At 42.1% G+C, this 24,994-nt stretch overlaps 1 protein-coding gene across 2 annotated transcripts; it reads left to right on the forward strand.

The window, feature by feature from the left end:
• On the forward strand, positions 1–23,313 carry LOC136964584 (long-chain fatty acid transport protein 6). Of its 2 annotated transcripts, none has more exons than XM_067258754.1 (10): positions 1–516; positions 1,121–1,324; positions 2,367–2,525; positions 10,834–10,958; positions 11,265–11,459; positions 14,404–14,494; positions 14,707–14,905; positions 19,555–19,652; positions 20,785–20,915; positions 21,714–23,313. In XM_067258754.1, the coding sequence occupies exons 1-10, from the start codon at positions 39–41 to the stop codon at positions 21,888–21,890; spliced, it is 1,857 nt and encodes a 618-aa protein (XP_067114855.1). In that variant the 5' UTR covers positions 1–38; the 3' UTR covers positions 21,891–23,313. The 2 variants fall into 2 exon arrangements, with proteins under 2 accessions (XP_067114855.1, XP_067114856.1); XM_067258755.1 differs by having other exon boundaries at positions 3–191.
• Positions 23,314–24,994: the final 1,681 nt, after the last annotated feature.

Below are 24,994 nucleotides of genomic sequence, written 5' to 3' on the forward strand. Positions count from 1 at the left end.
GAGCAGAGCAAAGTCACGCCCTTTTGCGTAGCCAAAATATGATAACATGGATATTAAGTACATTTGGTGCAGGACTCTTCTCCCTTCTGATATACCAACGGATGTTTTACCGATTCTTTTGGGAGGATTTGATTTATTACCTGAAACTTCGGAAGGTCGGAAAGGCGTTGATGTCTCGCATGCAAAGAGGGGTAATTACTTACATCGACTGCTTTCTCAATCAGGCAAAGAAGACTTCTGACAAGCCTTTCGTAGTATTCGAAAATCAGACTCTCACGTACCAGGATGTTGATAAAAGAAGTAACCAATTTGCTACAGTATTTAAGACTGTGGGTAATTTGAAGCAAGGCGATATAGTTGCACTTTTGATGAGCAACGAGCCTGATTTTATCTGTGTGTGGTTCGGACTCTCCAAACTGAGCTGCGAAGTTGCGTTTCTCAACTTCAACATCAAGTCAAAATCACTTCTCCACTGCATTCAAATCTGTGGAGCGAAATCACTCGTCGTTGGCGCAGGTATTGCACATGCAAATTTGTCAGGGCTGTCAATAAGAAAAGCTTGGTAGCCTATTCATGTAGATCTGTAACATTCACATTTTCCTTTTCCAACAAAGTCCCTTGACACTCAAATTTAGGACATACTGAATCAAGTCAATGTAGCATAACTTAATAACAGATTCATAATTTTTCTTATGCTGTGTAGAAGAGCACCTTGATCTGGTTAATTCAACCTTGAACAAAAGTGCTTTGTGTCTGACCTGACACTTTAACAGTATTTTAGGTTCTTAACCTGCAGGTTATTGGATGATGTATTCTATTGACATGATAACACATGATAGGAGTAGTTCTGAAGAATCCCATTTTGATAACAAAACAAGATCTTGTTTGGCAAAGCACATACCATGATTAGGCTACTATGTAATCTTCAAGATTAGATCCTATTTTCAGATTTATTATCATAAGTGACCAAAGTTCCTTTTTAAACATTGAAGCTAAATGTATGCATTGAAGGATGTTATAGGCTGACGTACCCAATAGCACAGTGTGATGCCAAGCCCCAGTCTAGAAAAATATACTTTGAGCAAACAACTTTTTGATTACCTGTATTCCTTTCTCCCAGATTTGGTCAGTTCTCTTGACAACCTTTTGCCCACCCTTGAAGAGAATGATATCAAGGTATGGGTGTCTGATGCCAGCTCACCTCATCTGTCGGTCAACACATTACTGGACAAGGTGGAGCAAACCTCGTCTGACCCTTTACCCAACCGTCCTAAAGTTGACCTCATGTCTAACTTCTTGTTTATCTTTACCTCAGGAACTACAGGTATGGTATTTTAATATTGTTGCATTACCTTTTTTACAAGCATAATTTGGGTAAATAGCTGTAAAATCCCAAATTTAAAATGAAGGAATGCATGATGGATTGGGATGATTCATTGGCTGAGATATAAAGGCATAGATTGTAAAGTAAAATAGATTTTATAGATCCTTATGTTTGTCATGTATACTCATTGTAGCATAACCCACTTAATTGATAGCATGATAAAACTGCCAGCTGAATGGAAAAGCCCTCACAACAAATGCCACAGATACAGTGTAAAATAGAAGCCAACAGATCAAACTACCTCAAAATAGCCAAAAAATACAGCTATCCCACTCATGCATTTTTCTATCTCATCGGAAAGGTAACCAACACATCAATTTAAACAGAAATCACTGACTTGATTTTACCCATATATTTTAAGCTGGCTTTAAACCACTTTAAATACTTTGTTCAACACCAATATAAGTTGCACAAGAGGCGTTTCCCCAGCCAACAAGGGTCCCAGCGAAAGTTGTAATTTGCAGTGTCTAAAAAATCTACTTTTTACTGTGGGGAAATGTGTTTCAGATTAATATTTTTATTTTTATTTATTTATGCTAAATGTACATAAATGGCTGCCAATCCACCATTACTCTGTATAACAGTAAAACCCACACCTTGTAAGTCAGGCCACTTCCAAAAATGTGCTGAACTCTGAGCTTATTATGGAGTATTAGGTGAAAGACTTTTGTGAGCATTTGGATGGCAATTGTTTTCCAGGACATTTGAAGGAGACATCCCAGCCTCACAAATTCACTGGTCATATTTGACTTATTTTTTATCTATCCAGATTTTCCACATCGGTACCTTTTTGTAAGCAATTAATCCGTTTTTATTTCAATGTGATATGAAAGTGTGATATAACAGACATGTTTCAGTCATATTTGGATCACATGAACTCAAAAAATTGTTCAACAAATAATAACTAAAGCTGTTATCATATTGATAAAAAAATTAAAAAAGACCCATTATTTTCAGTGACCAGTCCTGTTATCTGTTCCAGGACTTCCTAAGGCAGCCCGAGTGGGACATCTCAAAGCCGCTATGTGCATGTCATTTCTACGACTGTGTGGAGCCAGGTCTGATGACAACATCTACATTCCTCTACCTCTCTACCACATGACCGCATCATTGCTGGGGATTGGTGGATGCATCGAACTCGGTAAGATCGACTGTTTACTTGATTGCAATGTGTATGAATTCACGCATTAACTATACACTCCTACAGTGCCTGCATAAATGTTGGATTAGTCAAAAAAAAAAATCAAAATAGTGATTGTTCCATACATAGATTATATGCATTTTACTTTGACAATTAATTCAGCGGTGGACAAGACTCTAAAGCAGGTAAAATGAACAAAAAACATTTTAGACATCCTCAGAACAGGGTTTTGAGTAAATTCAGCTTTTAATCCATCAAAGATTTGCTGAGATACGACCCAATTTCCTGTTTTTTCCGGCTTTGCCGCAGATTTTGATTGGCTGTACGGATCAAACCGTTTCGAAAATAATTTTGATAGTTTGTGTGAGGATTGCCATGACTATATACAGCTAGACTACAGGTAGCTAGCGACTGCGTGGTACCTAGGGATGAGTATTGATAAGATTTGAACAATTCTGATTCTGTATCAATTCCTGCTTATCGATTCGATTCTCTTATCGATTCTTATTGGGCAAGGGGGGGAAAAAGAGCACAAACGGGTTTATTTACATTAATTTTCTTTTATATAATTTTCTATAATGCTACACACCATATACAGTATGTATACATACACATTTACATTTAGTCGTTGCTCTTCTTCTACACTTCTATTTGACCTTGGCTGAAAATGGAAGATTCTATAGCTAATCTATGTCAGTTATAGCTACGCTAGCTTAGCTATAGAATCTTCCATTTTCAGCCAAGGTCAAATCATATAATATGACAGTGTCGCTCAGTTTAATATTGGGTTAACACGACAACGCAAACGTTTGCTGATAACACACGCCCTCCGATAATTAACGTGAAGTAATCAATAATGGGAGACGAATGTCGGAGCAAAAATGTATGCTTCAAAATACGGGACAGAAGATAACTCGATCGACTACACACAATAAAGGCAAATTGCTTCACACAGTGACAAGTGGTTGTGATCACTTTTGAGGAGTTTAGCTCTAACTTGGATAGTTAGAGATGAAGCGCGAACGTTAGCTGCACTGCTGCATGCATCGAACACATGACATTCCAGTAACTTCATTCCATGCTGTGTGTTCAAATGCTTCTTCATATTTGTGGCATTTCCTCCCTTCGACGAAATACGTTTTACACGCCCTACAAGTGGCGTTGTTGTCATTTTGTTGAGTGAAATACAACCAAACTTTAGAACGCTTCTGCCTAGTTGCCATGTTTGCTGCAGTCTGAATAAACGATAAAAGTTAGCGCATGCGCAACGGCACAGAGAACCGTTAGCAGAATCGTTAAAGAATTTGGCTGATGATTCCAAGTAATCGGTTCACTGGGAACCGGTTCTAAACAAGAACAGGTTCTCGATACCCATCCCTAGTTGTACCTGGCTTCCTTTGCTGTGGCTTACAGTCTCGCTAAACAGAAAACCAGTGACATGGCAGGCTCGTTGGCTTTGGCTGGATTTGAACTTCTTACGTTGCCCTTGCCAGGACACCAATTTATCCTAGTGAGCTATTCTCAGTGCTGGAAATTACTGTGTAAAAATATAAGCAGTTTTTCAACTGGCAAGCGGTTGTCAGATTTGGCCCAAGTTTAAACAGCTGTAATTCAGTATTTTGACATGTCAATGTGATTGTGGTTTGAAGATAATCTGTGCCAAATTTGGTGAATATTGGAACATTTTGTTGGAGGAATAGGGAAAAACTTTTTATAAAACGTAAAATGGCGGCCGCATCAATTCATCTGGTATCACAAGTTAACATGTGTCAGACACGGGATTGCCCCCTAGCGGTTAGATGACACAACCTTTTGTGGTCCTCTTTGGAACAGGGTCCCGAGCACCTGTACCAAGTTTGATGTCAATTCAGCAAATATTTCCTGAGATATGATCTCACTTCTTGTTGGCGGCTTCGCCGACTTTGATCAGCTTTACCGGAAAAACTGTTTTGAAAATCAAAAACCATGTGAAAACGTTTGTGAGGCTTGATCTGAAGAAAAATGGTGCAAAATGTTCTTATTGCAGCGCCACCTAGAGGTGAAATGGCATGACCTATTTTGGACCTCTTTAGAACAGGGTCCCTAGTCCTTATACCAAATTTGGTGTCAATGCAGTAAAGAGGTGATGAGATATGACCTCACTTCTTTTATGGTGGCTTGGTTGACGACTGATTGGCTGTTCCAGTCAAAAGTTTTAGATAATCAAAAAACGTGATGTCTTTTGTGAGGCCTGGTCTGAAGATAATCTGTGCCAAATTTGGTGAAGATTGGACAAACCTTAGAGGAGAGGTAGCGAAAAAACGTTATATTCAAAATGGCGGCCACATCAATTCAGCCACATCAATTTGATTGGCTGTAACTAACAAACGGTTGCGAAAATCAAAGCTCCAGGGGAAACTTTTGTGAGGCTTGGTCTGAAGATCATATGTGGCAATTTTGAAGAAGATTCGACAAGAATTGTAGGAGGAGTAGCGAAAAATGCTTTTCCTTTACATTCAAAATGGTATGATGTCATATAGTGCGTTGAACTCGTCTTGATCCAGGGAATCCAACGATACCTCATGTTGGAAAATGCGGCAAATGGTTCAAAAGTAACATGTGTAAACACACCAACTTTGACCCATTGGTGGCATTAGATGGTGAATGAAACATGAAACCTGGTGAAATTGATGAGGGGACTGGTCCCAAAGAGTGTGCCAAATTTCACAACTTCTGACCATGTGGTTGGGGCTGCCATAGACTCCCATGACAGATGTGTAATAATAATAATAACTAGAGAGGGTACAATTTCTGGGGAAATTGTAGGGTGTGTTGCTTGCATCGGTTGCAGATGGGTCCGTTTATTAACTGTAATTTTTACAACTGATATTTCTGTATATTTTATATAAAAATGCCTACATATTAGTTATGAAGATTGCATCGATTTAAAAGCATAGCCTACATTTGTTGCTGCTCATGTACAATTCAAAATACAAAAAGTGAAGTGTAGCATGTCCCTGTACCTACTTACTGTATGTCGCTCTGGATACGGGCGTCTGCTAAATGACTAAATGTAGAATGAACCTAACCTATATGACTTAAACGTCACCTTAAGTTTTTCCCTTGTACAGTAGTGATATTCATTCATTAAGAACAACCTTTGAAACAAGCTATTTTAAGTAACAACGTTGTCACCGGCAGTATTAGATGGAATCGCGATTGAAACAGTACCATCTGATAACTGAAAATATGCCCCCAAAAAACGTAAATAAGCTTGACATTTATTTAGGGGGAAATGGCTAATTCAAAATAAGTTTGCTGGAGGCGACACGTTCTTGTGTTCTTGCGAACTCGTTTGACGTCATCTTTCATTGCCTAAGTACAGTTCCAATCCAAAGAACACAAGTCACCAAGAACGCCAAAAATACCCGGAAATGTTCCTGATCCGCCCCTTTTATCAAGGATGCATTGGATGGTGACTTGACCAGCGAGAACGCTTCTGATTTCCCAGAAGTCCTTGCGGACTTGCAAGACCATTCTCGCAAGGATGCTTGCAAGAACGTTCTTCAAAAGAATGTACTTGCATTCTCAGCGTTCTTCGGATTGATAAACAGCCAGTGGCTCTTTTTTTCCCCAAGCTCCGAGACCTCGTGCACGCTTGCAACTAGCTGTACACGTCATACTTTGCGACAGCCAGTGGCGAGCATAGATTTATATGGTTGCGAGCGTGTGAGCTAAGGCATTGCAGTGGCAGAATGGGGTACAAGTCCAATAAGAATCAGAGACATGATACAAACTTTACGTAAATATATGCTGTCATTGTATAGTATTCCTTTCACTTGGTTGTTATAAATAGGTTATAGGGATACATATAGGGCTATTCTAGATGGAACTCATCACATATGTTGCTTTTTTTCTTGTGATTTGAGTATGATTTCCAACGCATTGTATCGGATTAAATAAAACTGTTAACATGAACACCTAGCTCCGTCGTTGTTCTCGCCAGGCAAAGAAAGCTCAATAGTTATTTTGGTAACAGAAATCTTCCATAATGCAGACTTACCATAGCTTACTGTCAACTGTATTTTCAAACGAAATGCCACGAAAATCACACTGCCTTCAATTTACATATCAGTGTAGAAATGTGGCCTTAGTTTTATATGTTCTACAAAACCAAACACCTATTAATGGATATAACGTGATCTAAGACTTGGAAATAATGTAATAAATAAAAGCTTGAGAAGTGTGTCTAAAATATACTTTATTTAACATTTGCCTTTGAAAGGGGCATATTAACAGAACTAGGCCTATATACAAGACGTTTCCATCAGATATAAGTGGGGGTGAAACAGTCACTGAGGACCTTCATTGTCCCACAAAAGCAGTCTGGCTTGATGACACGATTTAGAAAAAAGAATAATGGGTGTGTTAAACAAAAGCTTCTGAAGGCAAGACTAATTATATTTATATCATTTCTTATTGTGGTTATCAGTTAAAGTATTAATCTTCGTCTTTGCTCCATATAAACATGTCAACAATCTATGCTTACGCTTAACATAATGTAATATTTGCCATCATGTCATGAACGTAAAAACGTTCTTGACAGAAAAATCAAATCTGTTTTTAAATAACGGGAATAAACTATATTAACAACATTTCATGTATGTGTGACAACCATTTGCTAAACTTGCTACAACAGGGCAGGCAACTCAAGCCATTTCTCCCTGTACTCATTCAATATGGCTCATTCAGCTCAAGGTAAATCGGCTATTGGCCAATGTGAGTTAATAGAATGAAAACGACCGGAAGAGCCGGAAGTCTAACAAGAAATGCGATACCACCTACATCCACCGGGGCCGTTGCTTCAAGCCAAGGGGTGGGGGCTTGGTTCTAATGACGACACAGCTATTTCATGATTGGCCAGACTCACACACGACAACTTTGACGCGTGTTTTGTAATTATTCTGACACCTTCAGTTTCGCCAACGCTCAAATCCGGACCAAACTGTTTAATTGAATAAAAAATGTGTTGAAGAAAGGGTTTTAGTCCACCTCTTCACTAACGGAAAGACTAAGTTTAATTATAAATAAAGTAAAGTAAGCAAACAGCGCTTGATCGGCCATGACTGACGTCAACGCAGCAAACCACGAGAAGCTGGAATGTCCGACTTTACAGAGCCGTTTTCAACTCCTGCCCGACTGCAAGCGGCTACTCTCGCCGGTCGTTTCATGTAGCCGCAGTCCATGTCGAACGCACCTGTTGTGTTGGTGCTACATTTACTTTTTAAATGACCATAACTTGCTAAATTTTCAACCGATTTTGAAACTGTTATCAACGTCAGAGATGTCGTTATGCCACTGCATACTTCTATTCTTAAAACAACAACAAAAACTTATTTATTCATAAACAGTGATGGGCAAGCTACTTGATATGTGTAGTGAGCTAAGCTACTAGCTACTCTACAATAAATTCAGCTTCACTACACAGAAGCTACCACTCATAAAAATGTAGCAAGCTAAATTACAAAAATCTGTCAAAAGTAGCTTGATACATTAGTAGCTACTTTCAGTTAAACAAACTGCATACCAAATCAATGCAATTTTAGTGATCAACACAATTGTCAGTCAGATAAAGGCTAAAATATGTTTAGATTTATTTATTGAACAATAGCCTAATCCACAATGCTAATACACAATTGCTGTTATCTAGTCAGACTGGCCGCGCAGGTGCTGTGTGAGTGGAGATGACACGATGACAGCCCTCGCTATACTCAGCTCTCGTGAAATCGGTTGTAACGTGAACTGCAGAACGGGATATGTGAGATGCTTTTTCAGTGCTTTGTCAACACAATAATCCACCAACCTTATGTATGAACATCAGAAATGTCCAGGAGAAATTAGCTTTCGAGGACGCTACTGCGCTACTTGATCAATAAAAGAGCTTAGCTACTGAAAAGTTACTTGGTTTTGTAAATAGCGACGTTACCGCCAAGCTACTGACAAATGTAGTTAAGCTAGTAGCCCACCACTGTTCATAAGTATGCAGTGGCATAACGACATCTCTGACGTTGATAACAAACCAAACCGTTTCAAAATCGGTTGAAAATTGAGCAAGTTATGGTCATTTAAAAAGCACATTTAGCACCAACACAATGTTATGGGTGAGCGAGTTGACTGTAGCAACATGGCCGCCATGTGCGGACGTTCGACTCCGTTGGCCGGCAACGCAGACGAGACATCTACCCTTTATATAGGCTATATCTATGCTTACTACATCTATGCACGTCGAAGTTATGCGTCGTTGCCAACGTGTGCTGACGTTGTGACGTTGGGCTTGCACTGATTCCCTTTGGCGACAAAAGGCACTTTTCGCCAAAAAAAATTAATTTCAACTTAAACCGTGCAACGGAACTTAAATACAAATACAAGCAACGCAATTGCAAACAACACAGACCTTTTGACACTGGCGTTGTCTATGTAGCGCAAATATTGAGGGATCCTTAGGGGTGGGAAAAGAATAAAAAGAATAATATATATGTGAGAGGACAATGGTTGTGCTCGCCGAAGGCGTGAGCACACCCAATAATAAGAAAAGCTTCTTCGCGGCTTGGCCACCAATAAAAGTTGCAGTGCAGTTTAAGAAATAAAATGCAGGAGTGAGATGCAGAAATTGATAAACTTGAATCTGGTTCAATTAAAGGCAACAGCGAACAGTAAAGTCTTCAATCTGGATTTAAAGGAGCTGAGGGTCTCAGCAGACCTGCAGCTTTCAGGGACCTTGTTCCAGACATGTAGAGCAGAAGAACTGAATGCTGCTTTAGTTGAATATGGCTCAGCAACTATAGTACGTATCACCTATGGACATTGGTTCCATTCCCACTGGAATCTTAAAATGTACAGAAAAAGCTGATGACTTGTTCAGGCACCCAGTAAATGGGATGTTCATGTTCTCAAACTTTGAATTACTTTGTCCTCCCAACTTTCTGAAACAACAAGCTGTGTGAACAGGTTGTAAAAAGAGTTGATGGTTTGTTCTGGCCCAAAGGAAGTGGCTGCACACACCCATAGACAGATGTACTTAATACACTACTGTACGCTTTGTCCCAAAGACTTCCAAGACAAATTTTAATTGATTATTGTGTTGCCTGCCAGCCAGCCCTTAACTTCTGAAAAATCTACTATTTGTTTGCGTGGCCAAACTCAGAGCCAAATTCCCAAAGGAAGTCAACGCCAAAAGCACAATTCAGGAGCTACTGTTTTAGATGTCTCTAGTGTTTAACTTAAACTTTCTTTGACATACTCAAGTTATTCTAGACACTTCCCACTTGAATGTGTTTCCCACAGAATAGTTTTAGTACCAATAATAAAGACAGACACAAAGGAACCTGACAAAGATCACACATTTCCAGGAAGGGGACCCGTCCCGAATGGTTTTTCAAAGATTTGTCTGTAGTAAAACCAAAATGACCCTGGATGGCCTTTTTGTCATAACATCTCATTTCCATGGCCCTCCCAAATTGTTCCAAGAAACCATACAATTGGTTTAGAAGTTATGACTGGTCATTTATATTGTAAGTTAGAGGAGCATTATGACAATGTTTTATATTAAGTATGCACTGGCCTGGACCACCACACACCTTATAACTACTGTACAGTTCTATAGTTCAGAATATACTATAATTTACTTATAGTATATTAATATTTATACTATTTATATAGATATCTTGTATCATCATATACATCTTATGTATCTATGTATTACCACTTGCACATACTCTGCACTTTTCAGTTTTTAGTTTTGCATGTCTGGTTAGATGCTAACAATATTTCGTTGTCTCAGTACTTGTACTTTGTGCAATGACAATAAAGTTGAATCTAATCTAATATAAAATTGGGGGTTTAAAGACTTTTAGCAATGTATTATGACTGATGCATGTTTTATCGGGCGGAGCTGGTTCATGCAGGGGACTCAGAGACTCGCAAACGTCATTCAGCATCACTGTCACGTAATGCAACCTGACAGCCAGGGTGGTATACTTAAGACCAGGTACTCACCCACACTCCGTCATTGCTCAGCCCGACAGCATGTTCAGCGCTGTTCTCTTCCTACCTTCACCTCCCCGGCCTCCACCCTTGGTTCTGTGTGCCCCTACTTTGGGGGGAATGTGTATCAAGCTCTCTGCCACAATATTGCGATGGTGTCTCGGCGGAGAGCCGGTGCAAGCAGAACCATATCGCCAAGATCAATATGTGTATTCTCAATAAACATTATTAAACTACTACTGTCTTCCTGCTTGAAGCTCTCTTATTTTGTGTTTTTGGGTCACAGGTGCCACATGTGTACTGAAAAAGAAGTTTTCAGCCAGTCACTTTTGGAAGGACTGTGTAAAACACAACATCACAGTCTTTCAATACATTGGGGAGCTTTGTCGCTACCTAGTTAATCAGCCTGTGGTAAGAAATTATCCTGATCATTTTAATTCAGCTCTTTACATTTCCTATCAGACGTTTTGTTATTTCAATTCCTAATGTCCTCATCTAAGCTATTTCATATGGGCAGAAACGTGTTGTAACTAGTGCGCTTATGCAGTAGATGTCTGTCAGAAATGCAAGTTGTAGGTGTTGTAAAAACGTATTGGGTCTATTTTACATATAAAATACATCATACAAGCATTTATGACACAGATACTTACACTTGTGTTATATTTAACAGTTATACTTACAGTAGATTCTTATTTTACCATTTACATATTTCTACAGGTTCCTGAGGAGAGAACCCATGACGTGCGTGTAGCAGCAGGGAGTGGCCTCAGGCCAGATGTGTGGAAAGAGTTTGCCAGACGCTTTGGTAAAATCAACATTCGGGAGGCCTATGGTCTCACAGAAGCCAGCATCGGCTTTGTCAACTATACAAGTGAAATTGGGCCCATCGGACGGGCCAGCTATTTCAACAAGGTCAGATGGGGAGTCATTTGTTTTTTTATTTAATTAGCTTGGAGGCTTGAAAACTGTTTTTCCTGGACGCAAATATTCAAGACACACAAAACCATCCAAGTATACACTTGGACTAGGATGATATGGAGTTTCACCACATCATGTATTATTTTTATGTTTTGGACTAGTTTTAAAATGTGACAACAAAGCTACAGTAGGCTATAGTAGGCAGTGGCAGAACTAGAGTTTTATACATGGGGTGGCCAAGGCTACTTCAGGGGGTCCATAGTCCAGAGTCTTGGGTCACTGTTTTCATTAATATATACAGTATAATCTGGGTCTATAAGTGCTGAAACATCCAAAATATTTTTAGGAAAAAAAGCTCAAGCACCAGGGACTTATAATAGCATTTCTGTGTTACAGAAATAACACAGTGCATAGTTTATTTACAAAACAAAGTGAATTTACGCACCCCAAAAAACACTGCAATTTGACTTGACAGGTAGCAGAAATCAAGCAGAAATAGACTTGAAAAATATAAATAACTTGGTGCCCAACCACATTACAAATTTACAGTATAATATTTATGTTCATATATATTATGTTAACTAATAGCAAAGAAAAGTTTTGGAATTGGCCTAAACAAGACCAAATTAAATCTGTGTGATAAGAAACCCTTTGGATGTATAATTTCAGAATGTCAGTACACAGTGCAGGTATTATTTATTATACCTACTAACACAGATGTAAACACAATGTTAGGCTAAATTGGGAACAGATCTCTCGTCTATCTGATTACCGTATTTTTCGGAAAATAAGCTGCATCGTGTATAAGGCACACCCCCCCAGAATGAGCACTTTGTGTTTGTAAATCGGAGTATAAACCGCACTGGACTATAAAACGCACTTTGAAACGTTACCGTTGCGCCGATTAACGTTGAGCGGACCACTGCCCACGATTGATTACTTGCCATCTAACTAGACAACATTCCCAATCAGGGTGAACACTCAAATGATCTAAAGACCATAGCATTACACATTTCAAAACAGAACGAACACAACTATAGAACTCCAAACAATGCTTATTTAACTAAGCTAATGCCCTTAACTTAGTAGCTTTTCAGCTTGCCGCAGGGCATTCTGGGTACCAAGAGCAATGCACGAGTATAGGTTGTGGATTGTATGTCCAGAAATTAAGCCAAGTCACTCATTGATTGATGCTGAACGCATTTGTGAAATCAGTGAGGGCTGTTTGAATAGCGATGTCAAGAAGAGCAGTGGTAAAATACAAGTTATGAAAAGGAACCGCGTCCGTGTCTTTTTGTCCACAGGATCATATACAATTAGATCTAAAACAAACTTACAAAGAGCTCGGTTACACTACCAAAGTTGAATTAGTAATGTTGTTAGCGATGCTAGCGTTATTTTGCTAGAGCTAGCTAGCCTATAACATTTCACTGGGTCTTGCAGCTGTTTGATTAACTGAAATTATTATGAAATGTTATGTTCAATTAGCCATTTGCCTACTTTAGCAAGTCACTGTATTTCCAAGCCCTGATAGTGTATCTGAGACAAGACAGTAGCCTAAATAATTCCTCTTTCAAGTAATAAGCCCCCGTTCAAGTGTTGAGCATTAAATTAGCTGCACGGTCTGTAGAGATCTTGAGACAAAGACACTTTTTTGTTCTAAAACCGGATTATAAACTGCTTCGAAATATAAGCCGCACAAGCGCAAGAAAACTGTAAAATCGGAGTACAAGCCTACTGACTGTCTTAGTCTGTCTGTTATTGGAGTCGAAGTTCTAACATTAACTTACACAGCTACTGTAGGCTAATCAACATTCGTAAAAAATGTTCAGGAAACTTAAACCCAATGCAAACCTTAAAACTTACTTCAAATATTATGCCTTTTTCAATCGCGAAAAGAGCTTGTGGAGCTGTGGAAATATTTTCTATTCTGCTGTCTGTTGTTATTCTTCTGTATCTCGCAACAAACGTCTCTTCGATTTGAATAATGCACCGCAACGCAGCAAAATAAATGCTTCTTTCAACAAGAGGTCAAATGAGATGTCAATCAGCATCAATTACATTTTGGGGTGGCACCCGGGGTGGCCAATCAGATGTCAGGGGTGTCCAGTGCCACCCCGGACACCCCTCTGGCTCCGCTACTGATAGTAGGACAACGTTAATGCAATTAATATTTACACTAAATAACTCATCATGATTCAATCTGTGGTTTATTGTTCCACTTTATTACTACTGTATTTTTCGGAAAATAAGCCAAATTTTCTATAAGCCGCACCCCATCAGAATGGGAGCTTCGTGTTTGTAAATCTGAGTATAAACCGCACGGGAATAGAGGCCACACTTGATATGGGAACAATGATACCAAGCAATGCACGAGTAGGCGATCTTACAGCATGCCGTTGTGAAACAAACTTTGGTTGTGAATAGTAGGCTATGTCCAGAAATAGTGTTTCGTGTATTTTATAAATGTTATAAACATTTCATTTATAGTTCATGTTTGTTACATTTACATTTACATTTAGTCATTTAGCAGACGCTCTTATCCAGAGCGACTTACAGTAAGTACAGGGACATTCCCCCGAGGCAAGTAGGGTGAAGTGCCTTGCCCAAGGACACAACGTCAGTTGGCATGACCGGGAATCGAACTGGCCACCTTCGGATTACTAGCCGCACCACCACAAGAAAAAAATTGTTGCGGCTTTATTTCCTAAAAATTGTGTTTTGTGACACATAGCTAGCACAGCAATGTTGAAAATAATGTTTTTTTAGGTGAAAGAATGAAGGGCATTTGTTTTGAGCTAGTGACCTTGACCTACAGACTGAAACTGCCAGAGACTGAACTGTACTTCTAGGACTGTTTTATACCTAAAAAGCAACCCTTATCTGTTGCCACGCTATCACCAACAATATCTGACTATCTTGCCCCATTGTCTTGCAGCTGAATATGCCCTTTGAACTCTTGAAATTTAACCCACAACTGTTTGAGCCGACACGAACAAACACTGGAAGATGTACAAAAGCAAACAAAGGTGACAGGAATTAATTATCATTGTTGAACAGTGTGTTTCTGAATGCACATAAATTGTATGTATATAATGTGTGCCTTGTCAGGCCTGTGTTTGCATGACCCTGTGCATCTATATTTAGTTGATAAATGCCTTGTGTTTGTGTGCACAATTCTTTGGATCTACATCTATATCCTTGTCTTTTAACGGGATTACCTATGTACGCGCATCCATAGGGGAGACAGGCATCCTGGTTGCCCCCGTGTCGGCCTTGAACCCCTTTCTGGGCTACGCTGGGAATGAGTTGCAGTCAGAGAAGAAGCTCCTGAGAGATGTGTTCAGGGAGGGAGACATATACTTCAACACTGGGGACCTCATGCTCCAGGACCACCAAGATTTTGTCTACTTCCGCGATCGTATTGGAGACACATTTAGGTAAAGCTGTACAGATAAGTTGAATTAAGTCAACTCAATTCTCAGTCTAAATACTGCCCATCGTCACTATTGAATGCTAGATTTTCATTGGCGTAGTGATGTTTCGGAGACTTTAGTTGTGTTTTGTAAGTAAGGGGACCCAAGCTCGAACCAGGGAATGGACAAGTGGGGGAAGAAGCAATACCGTCAAGCAATGACACCCATAACAGCTGATTTTAGTTACTGTAGTGCACAGTTCATTTGAATTCAACATGTTCAGTGAAACTGTATAATGTGTATGATGTCACATGGTCATCATTTTGAAATCCTCCACACAAAAGACTTCTTCCAAATATCCTCAATGTATGTAAATATAGGCTACATACATTTCAGATAGTGTACTGTATCTCTTCTAGATTTTATCAACGCTTCAAGAGTTTGGCACAAAAAGTTAAATAAACCATGAGCACATATCCATCCATATCTAATCCTCTATATCCTCTAACCAGTTTATGAGGACAGTTATTAAGTGGTTCAGTTTTCTTTTCATGTCTTTTTCAGCCCAAGCTCTTTTATTGCATGTCCCTTCTGAGATTGTCCTAAATCATTTGCTGCGCTCCGTTCAATCGTGTGACTGATTGCCTTCTCAATTGTAGTCATGCATATGCTACTATCCGAGTATAGCCAGTAGCTAGCAGTAGTTCCCCACTCTTCCAGTTAAAGAAAATCTTAATTGAAAATCCTCCCCCCCATCCGTTCTCTCCCTCCTCAACTCCCCTCGTATTTGCCTTCCAGGACCTCCAGGCCCTTTGGCTGTTGTTCGGTTTGAGCGTAATCCAAGTTGGCTAGGTGGCACAAAACTGTAGCCAAGAGAATAACCCCCCCTCCCCCCGTGTTTTCTGTCCATTCATAAAACAATTCCGAATGACATAAGGACCGCAAAAATTTGTAGAGGAATGTCTGTCTGTCAACTATACGTGCTGCACTTCTAATTAGACAAACAACTCAGAGTCCCCCTCTGACAAGTGGATCTGCCTTTCGCTCCCACCGCGCTTCTTCTGTGATTCCATGATTGTTGAAGGGGGTTAAACTGGGGGGCTTTATGGGATGCCCCTCCCTGAGGCACCACCTTACCGCAGTGGAGGGGTTTGCGTGTCCTAGTGATCCTGGAAGCTATGTTGTCGGGGGCTTTATGCCCCTGGTAGGGTCACCCAAGGCAAACAGGTTCCAGGTGAAGGACCAGACAAAGCGTGGCTCAAAAACCTACCATGAAGAAAACGAACAATGGTTCCCAGTTGCCCCTGCCCGGAAGCGGGTCACCGTGGCCCCACCCTGGAGCCAGGCCCGGGGTGGGGCTCAATGGTGAGCGCCTGGTGGCCGGGCCTTTTCCCATGGGCCCCGGCCGGGCACAGCCAGAAGACACAACGTGGGACCCCCTTCCAGTGGGCTCACCATCCGCAGGAGGGGTCATGGGGGTCGGGTGCAGTGTGAGACGGGCGGCGGCCGAAGGCGGGGGCCTTGGCGGTCCGATACTGGGCTGCAGAAGCTAGCTCTAGGGACGTGGAACGTCAACTCGCTGGCGGGAAAGGAGCCGGAGCTGGTGCGCGAGGTAGAGAGGTTCCGGCTAGATATAGTCGGCCTCGACGCACAGCATCGGCTCCGGAACCAGTCTCCTAGAGAGGGGCTGGACTCTCTTCCACTCTGGAGTTGCCCTCGGTGAGAGGCGTCGGGCTGGGGTGGGAATACTTGTTTCCCCTCGGCTCGGCGCCTGTACGTTGGGGTTCACCCCGGTGGACGAGAGGGTAGCCTCCCTCCGCCTTTGGGTGGGGGGGGGGGGACAGGTCCTCACTGTTGTTTGTGCTTACGCACCAAACGGCAGCGCAGAGTACCCACCCTTTTTGGAGTCTTTGGGGGGGGTGCTGGAAAGCGCTCCTCCCGGAGATGCCCTCGTCCTCCTGGGGGACTTCAATGCTCATGTGGGCAATGCCGTGATTGGGAGGAACGGCCCCCCCGATCTGAACCCGAGCGGTGTTTTGTTGTTGGTCTTCTGTGCTAGACACGGCTTGTCCATAACGAACACCATGTTCAAGCATAAGGGTGTCCATATGTGCACTTGGCACCAGGACACCCGAGGTCTCAGTTTTATGATAGACTTTGTAGTCGTGTAGTCGGATCTGAGGCCGAATGTCTTGGACACTCGGGTGAGGAGAAGGGCGGAGCTGTCAACTGATCACCACCTGGTGGTGAGTTGGCTACGATGGTGGGGGAAGACGCTGGTCAGGCCTGGCAGGCCCAAACGTAATGTGAGGGTCTGCTGGGAACGGCTGGCAGAAGGAGCTTCAACTCCCACCTCCGTGAGAGCTTCGATCATGTCTCGGGGGGTCCGGGGACATGGAGTCCGAATGGGCCATGTTCCGGGCCTCCATTGTTGAGGCGGCTGAACGGAGCTGCGGACGCAAGGCGGTCGGTGCATGTCGCGGCGGTAACCCTCGGACCCGGTGGTGGACGCCGGAGGTGAGGGATGCCATCAAGCTGAAGAAGGAGGCCTATCGGACTTTATTGGCTCCAGAGGCAGCTGATGTACCGGCAGGCCAAGCGGAATGCGGCTTTGGCGGTCACGGAGGCAAATACCCGGGCGTGGGAGGAGTTCGGCGAGGCCATGGAGAATGACTTCCGAAAGGCTTTGAAAAGGTTCTGGACCACCATCCGGCGACTCAGGAGGGGGAAGCAGTGCACTGTCAACGGTCTATATGGTGGGGATGGTGCGCTGCTGACCTCAATGGGGGACGTCCTGGATCGGTGGAAGCAATACTTTGAAGACCTCCTTAATTCCACCAACATGCTTTCCGACGTGGAGGCAGAGTCTGGGGACATCGGGGGGGGGGGCCTTCTATCTTTGGGGCTGAGGTCGCCGAGGTGGTTGAAAAGCTCCGCGGTGGCAGGGCCCCTGGGGTGGATGAGGTCCGCCAGGAGTTCCTTAAGGCTCTGGATGCTGTAGGGCTGTCTTGGTTGACACGACTCTGCAACATCGCGTGGACATAGGGGACAGTGCCTCTGGACTGGCAGACCGGGGTGGTGGTTCCCCTCTTTAAAAAGGGGGACCGGAGGGTGTGCTCCAACTTTAGGGGGATCACACTCCTCAGCCTTCCTGGGAAAGTCTATTCAGGGGTTCTGGAGAGGAGAGTCCGTCGGATTGTCGAACCTCGGATTCAGGAGGAGCAATGTGGTTTTCGTCCTGGCCGTGGAACTGTGGACCAGCTCTACACCCTCGGCATGGGAGTTCGCCCAACCAGTCTACACATGTTTTGTGGATTTGGAAAAGGCGTTCGACCGTGTCCCTCGGGGGCTCATGTGGGGGGTGCTCCGGGAGTACGGGGTACCGGATTCCCTGATCGGGGCTGTCCGGTCCCTGTACGACTGGTGCCAGAGTTTGGTCCGCATTGCCGGCAATAAGTTGAACTTGTTCCCGGTGAGGGTTGGACTCCGCCAGGGCTGCCCTTTGTCACCGATTCTGTTCATAACTTATATGGACAGGATTTCTAGGCGCAGCCAGGGCGTTGAGGGGTTCCGGTTTGGTGACCTCAGGATCGGGTCGCTGCTTTTTGCGGATGATGTGGTCCTGATGGCTTCATCGGGCCGTGACCTTCAGCTCTCACTGGAGCGGTTCGCAACCGAATGCGAAGCGGCTGGGATGGGAATCAGCACCTCCAAATCTGAGGCCATGGTTATCGACCGGAAAAGGGTGGAGTGCAATCTCCGGGTCGGGGAGGAGATCTTGACACAAGCGGAGGAGTTCAAGTATCTCGGGGTCTTGTTCACGAGTGAACCTTTCGACTCAGCTCCTTCTTCACCGTCGTGGTGAAGAAGGAGCTGAGTCGAAAGGTGAAGCTCTCTATTTACCAGTCGATCTACGTTCCTACCCTCACCTATGGTCACGAACTGTGGGTAGTGACCGAAAGAATGAGATTGCGAATACAAGCGGACAAATTGAGTTTTCTCCGCAGGGTGTCCGGGCTCTCCCTTAGAGATAGGGTGAGAAGCTCGGTCATCCGATAAGGATGCCTCCTGGACGCCTCCCTGGTGAGGTGTTCTGGGCACGTCCCACTGGGAAGAGGCCCCGGGGAAGACCCAGGACACGCTGGAGGGACTATGTCTCTCGGCTGGCCTGGGAACGCCTCGGGGTCCCCCAGGAAGAGCTGGTGGAAGTGGCCGGGGAGAGGGAAGTCTGGGCCTCCCTGCTTAGGTTGCTGCCCCTGCGACCCGACCCCCGGATAAGCGGAAGATGATGGATGGAGGCTTTATGGGATGTAGTTACAGTACCATGACAAGGAGATTAGTCACTAAAGGGCCTTGTTAGTGGGCTTGTACAAGGTGGGTCATATGGTTGTGTTGGCTGAAACATTTGGGGCTTTCAGGGTCACAACACCATCATTTGTGTCCTCTCCTAGAAAACTTCTGCTCCAGTTATTTACTCTCTTGATTAATTAATTAATGATTAATTAATTAACATGTGTGCCTACCTCATTTTATTTGAGTGAATTTGTCTGCTGTTGCAATGCAATAACTACTACTGTGCATCTGAGTTGGTTTGGCAGGTAAACTTAATTTAGTTCAACTCTTACATGTTATTTTGAAGTAAGTTGTTAATCTCCATTTTACCTTTACTTTAGGTGGAAAGGAGAAAATGTCGCCACAACAGAGGTTTCAGAAATTCTAGGAAGTCTGGAATTCCTACAGGAAGTCAATGTCTATGGTGTCAGTGTGCCAGGTCAGGTCCTTGTTCCTGTGATGTAATTTATAATCTGATTATGTGACTGATTACTATGGAAGGCAGTGCATTAATAAGATTTTGTATTCATTTATGCAGCATGTTTCCATGAGTTACAAATACTGCTATCAATGTTTGTAACCCCAAATTCATAATCAATATAACAGGGAACCGGAATGAACAGGGAGTAACACCGGGTTAGTTGTAACACTCTCTGTTTGACCAATAAGAAAAGAGCTGGAGTGATTAAATCAACATTGTACACTCCTATACTATTTTCCTTTTAAGCTCACATGAGAAGTGGCATGTCTCTGTGAATAGCATTGTGAATGTTACAATAATAAAAAAAAATCATTTTCAGGAAAGAAAGTAAAAAAAAAAAAAGATCATGATTATTTTTCCTTAGCGTTCATTGTATTATATATATATGTTTTGACTTACATTACCAGGTAATAGTTTTTCTAGTTTAATATGATGCTTTGCATACATGCTAACTTTAAACCCATTTTTTTACAATTAGTTATGTAATGGGTGCTTGGGGTGGAGATAGTTGCAATGGTTCTTTCGATATATTAATACACCTGCTGTATGGGGCCAAAAAAGAGAAAACAAAGCAAAGAAGCAAAAGACTAAGCCCAGTGACCAAGAGGATTCTGACACATCTTATAAAACAAATATCTGTATTGTGTCCATGAAACACAAACTAAGAAGTGTGGGTGAAGTGTGTACGTTGCTAGTTCTGGGCCGGGTCCACAGTCAGCCATCTGCATGTGTTTTTGGCCACTTAAAATGATTCACTTTATTCAAAACTGTTTAATAATTATTCTTCAATACAGTTCTTGCATACATTGAATTGTTTGTATGTTATTTCAGCATTTTTTCTCTCATTGGTACATTTATCCCTAGCTAGTGTTACAAGTCACCCAAGTAGTTGGGTAGGTTTGTAACAACCGATCTAGTATACAATCTGTGATTGTATACTATACAATCTGTGATTGTATAGTAGACACACATCAATGTTTGATAACCCTGAACAACCATCAGTTACTGTCGCTCAGACAAAAGGTGTTACCATGTGAATGTATAATAACACAACATACTTTTTTTTTCTTTTTACTGTTTTCCCTCACAGGATATGAGGGGAGAGCTGGAATGGCAGCTTTGGTTTTAAAGCCAGACCAGGATCTGGATGGTAAAAAAATCTACAGCCTTTTGATTAAAAGTCTCCCTCCGTATTCCTGGCCCTGGTTTCTACGGATACAGGTGAGACAATGTAGCCTGGCTCTGCCCTCCTACGTACTTCCGCTCAATTTTGATTTTGCTTCTGTACTAGGTCTGGCCATGAGGTACGCAAGTCAGATGTCTCCGGTTAATTTTCTACCGGCCAATCAGCGAACAGAGGCAGTGGCTGAGAACGATAACGTTGATGTTGTGCGCTAGTTTGTGTTGTAGTTCCGTAATGGCGGCGGAGAAAGATGCAAGCGAAGCCATTCGGTCCATTGTGGCAACGCTGCCGAATATCCATAAGCTAAAGCCAGAGCAAGAACAAGTTTTGCTGAGTTTTGTTGGTGGACATGATGTTGTGGCCCTCCTCCCCACGGGGTTCGGGAAGTTTGATTTTCCAGCTACGGCAGCTAGCTCTGTTACAGTAGTGGTGAAGGAATTGGCTAAGGCGAACGCTAGCGATTGGTTATGGCAGATCAGAGAGGCTCTGGGCAGATCCAATAGTTTTAAACTTCAACAGAGTACCCGCGTTGACTACAAGGAAGTCAACGCTTGTCAATAGAGCGAGGCCAGACTCTATATACAACTGAAATGTACCAGACAATTTGACAAAGTACATTGTGAAAATGACGCTGAAATTTGCTGTATGGTACTATAATGATCAAAACTGCGGGCTACAGTAATAAAAATATAAATCCAAGAAAATCTGAGATGAGTGCATTTACTGAAAATACATTCAATCTGAAAGGCACTTCGATGACTGTTGTATTCTCTAATTCTCTCTGTCTCTCTTTTTTTTCTCGCCTTTACATCCTTTTTCCTAATGCCAACCCAAAGATGGCCATAGATGTGACAGAGACATTCAAACAGCAGAAGGGGAAGCTGGTTCAGGAAGGCTTCAGTCCTGAAGCAGTCCACGAGCCCCTATACTTCCTGGACCTCTTGCAGAAAGACTACATATGCCTTACTCCATCTCTGTATAACAACATTATCTCTGGAAAGATCCGCATCTAAAATTGTAGAATTTTTGAACTATCTCACAGTGACTGCAGCAGAAACATAGAAGTGCATTTTTAAATGCAAATTCGATAGATATTCGTTCAAGACAGATCTAAACGGATGGAGGTTGTGCTGTATTTGACCATTTCTTAATGCTGTCATAATTTTCAACTGTCACCTTTTAAAACACTCCTTAAAGTAGTAATCTTGTAATTTCAGATAGAGCACTGTCTGAGGGTGTCCTTTTGAGCACTCGTATCTTATTTTCAGGTTCTGTCAGTTAAAACCAGTAAATGATCAGATTACAATGGTAATGATTACAATGTCACGGTTGTAACCTGGTTATCATCCTCATATCAGGGCTTGTGTTTACACATATAATTGTATATTAATCACTATTAGAAATCTCTGGATATTGCATAATATGCAACTGTTTACAGTATTTGTTTGAAGACTTGTAGTTGCTTTTCCTGTTTTCATCTGACATACTGACACATCTATTCAACTTAAATCTAAGCTACATGTTCTAACCCTATAGACTGCACCCATGTCAACAAGCATAAACATTCCAATTCTAGATATGGATTATGTCCTTGCTGCCATTGGTGTGTGTGTGTGTGTGTGAGAATTACACACCAAAAAGTCTCATTAAGGTAGAAAACGTGCAATATAAGTGAAGTCCATTTCAACTATGAAAAAGACACCTTTCAATTTAATTTAACCAGTGATCTTCTTTGCCACGAAACATCTTTCTTGAAATTAACACTTTCATTTAAAAGGTTGGCAGTCATTGCAAATAGAGATTGGCTACAGGTAAAATATGCATACCGTATTTTTTCGGAAAATAAGCCGCATTTTCTATAAACCGCACCCCACCAAAAGGTGCGTTCGACTTCATGCAGCGCCGGCGTCGCCTGCAGCCCGGCTGACTTGAAGCAGCCAATGGCATTCTCATTCTTCCGTGATAATTAAATGCTAGTGTGAAATGACAATTTCAAATCAAACAAACTGTCATGATGCATTTTTTTAATGAAGGAATTTCTTTTAAAACAGTATCTGCTGGTTTACATGCACTGACATATAGGCCTACATAAGAATATGATAAATGTTTGCAGGGGACGTATTTAGGCCAGGGAAGTTTACCGGAGACATCTGACCAATATACGTCAAGCCCAGACGCAGTACAGAAGCAAAATGAAAATTTAGCAGAAGTACGTAGGAGGGCAGAGCCAGGCGAATAAACCGCAGCTTTATTTCCCAAAAATACGGTATGCTAGACAAGATGTGTTGTGTGTGTGTGAAACCTTTTTTTGTGGATGTATGTGTGCTCATTTGTCCTTTGCAACCCTTTAGCCTACAGAAACCTACTTTTTGCTTGTCTACATTAAAACAAGTGCTCAGTGCCCGTGATGCAGTCAGTAATTAAGATGTCAGTAAAACACAAATACAGATTCCTTGAACTATAATAGTGCCTGTGATAAAATTGGTGTCACACACACACACAGATTCCTGGAATTATAGGGCACATACAGTTAGGTCCATAAGTATTTGGACATTGACACAATTTTCATCATTTTGGCTCTGTATACCACCACAATGGATTTGAAATGAAACAATCAAGATGTGCTTTAACTGCAGACTTTCAGCTTTAATTTCAGGGTATTTACATCCAAATCAGGTGAACGGAGTAGGAATTACAATACATGTTATATGTGGCCCCCCCCCTTTTTAAGGGACCAAAAGTAATTGGACAATTGGCTGCTCAGCTGTTCCATGGCCAGGTGTATGTTATTCCCTCATAAAGGGAGTTCGTTATTTCATTGACAAGGAGCAGATAAAAGGTCTAGAGTTCATTTTAAGTATGGTATTTGGGTTTGGAATCTGTTGCTGTCAACTCTCAATATGAAGTCCAAAGAGCTGTCACCATCAGTGAAGCAAGCCATCGTTAGGCTGAAAAATCAAAACAAACCTATCAGAGAGATAGCAAAAACATTAGGTGTGGCCAAATCAACTGTTTGGTACATTCTTAAAAAGAACGCACTGGTGAGCTCAGCAACACCAAAAGACCCGGAAGACCACGGAAAACAACTGTGGTGGATGACAGAAGAATTCTTTCCCTGGTGAAGAAAAACCCCTTCACAACAGTTGGCCAGATCAAGAACACTCTCCAGGAGGTAGGCGTATCTGTATCAAAGTCAACAATTAAGAGAATACTTCACCAGAGTAAATACAGAGGGTTCACCACAAGATGTAAACCATTGGTGAGTCTCAAAAACAGGAAGACCAGATTAGAGTTTGCCAAAAAACATCTAAAAGAGCCTGTACAGTTCTGGAACAACATCCTATGGACAGATGAGACCAAGATCAACTTGTACCAGAATGATGGGAAGAGAAGAGTATGGAGAAGGGAAAGAACTGCTCATGATCCAAAGCATACCACCTCATCAGTGAAGCATGGTGGAGGTAGTGTTATGGCGTGGGCATATATGGCTGCCAATGGAACTGGTTCCCTTGTATTTATCGATGATGTGACTGCTGACAAAAGCAGTAGGATGAATTCTGAAGTGTTTCGGGCAATATTATCTGCTCAGATTCAGCCAAATGCTTCAGAACTCATAGGACGGCGCTTCACAGTGCAGATGGACAATGACTCGAAGCATACTGCGAAAGCAACCAAAGAGTTTTTTAAGGCAAAGAAGCGGAATGTTCTGCAATGGCCAAGTCAATCACCTGATCTAAATCCAATTGAGCATGCATTTCACTTGCTAAAGACAAAACTGAAGGGAAAATGCCCCAAGAACAAGCAGGAACTGAAGACAGTTGCAGTAGAGGCCTGGCAGAGCATCACCAGGGACGAAACCCAGCGTCTGGTGATATCTATGGGTTCCAGACTTCAGGCTGTCATTGACTGCAAAGGATTTGCAACCAAGTATTAAGTGTCAAATTGCCAATGCTGTGGTAGCCTACATTCATGAAAATAATGTAGCCTTCATTTATCTGCTGTTTCCTACGTTATAAATTGTTTATGTTATGTTGATCAAGATTTACTATATGGTGGTTCTCTGTTGTCTTACCACCATAAACATATAAACATTTAGTTCATAACAGAAGTAATTACA

This window comes from Osmerus mordax, chromosome 20, assembly GCF_038355195.1.
Source record: "Osmerus mordax isolate fOsmMor3 chromosome 20, fOsmMor3.pri, whole genome shotgun sequence".
In the NCBI taxonomy this organism is placed as follows: Eukaryota; Metazoa; Chordata; class Actinopteri; order Osmeriformes; family Osmeridae; genus Osmerus; species Osmerus mordax.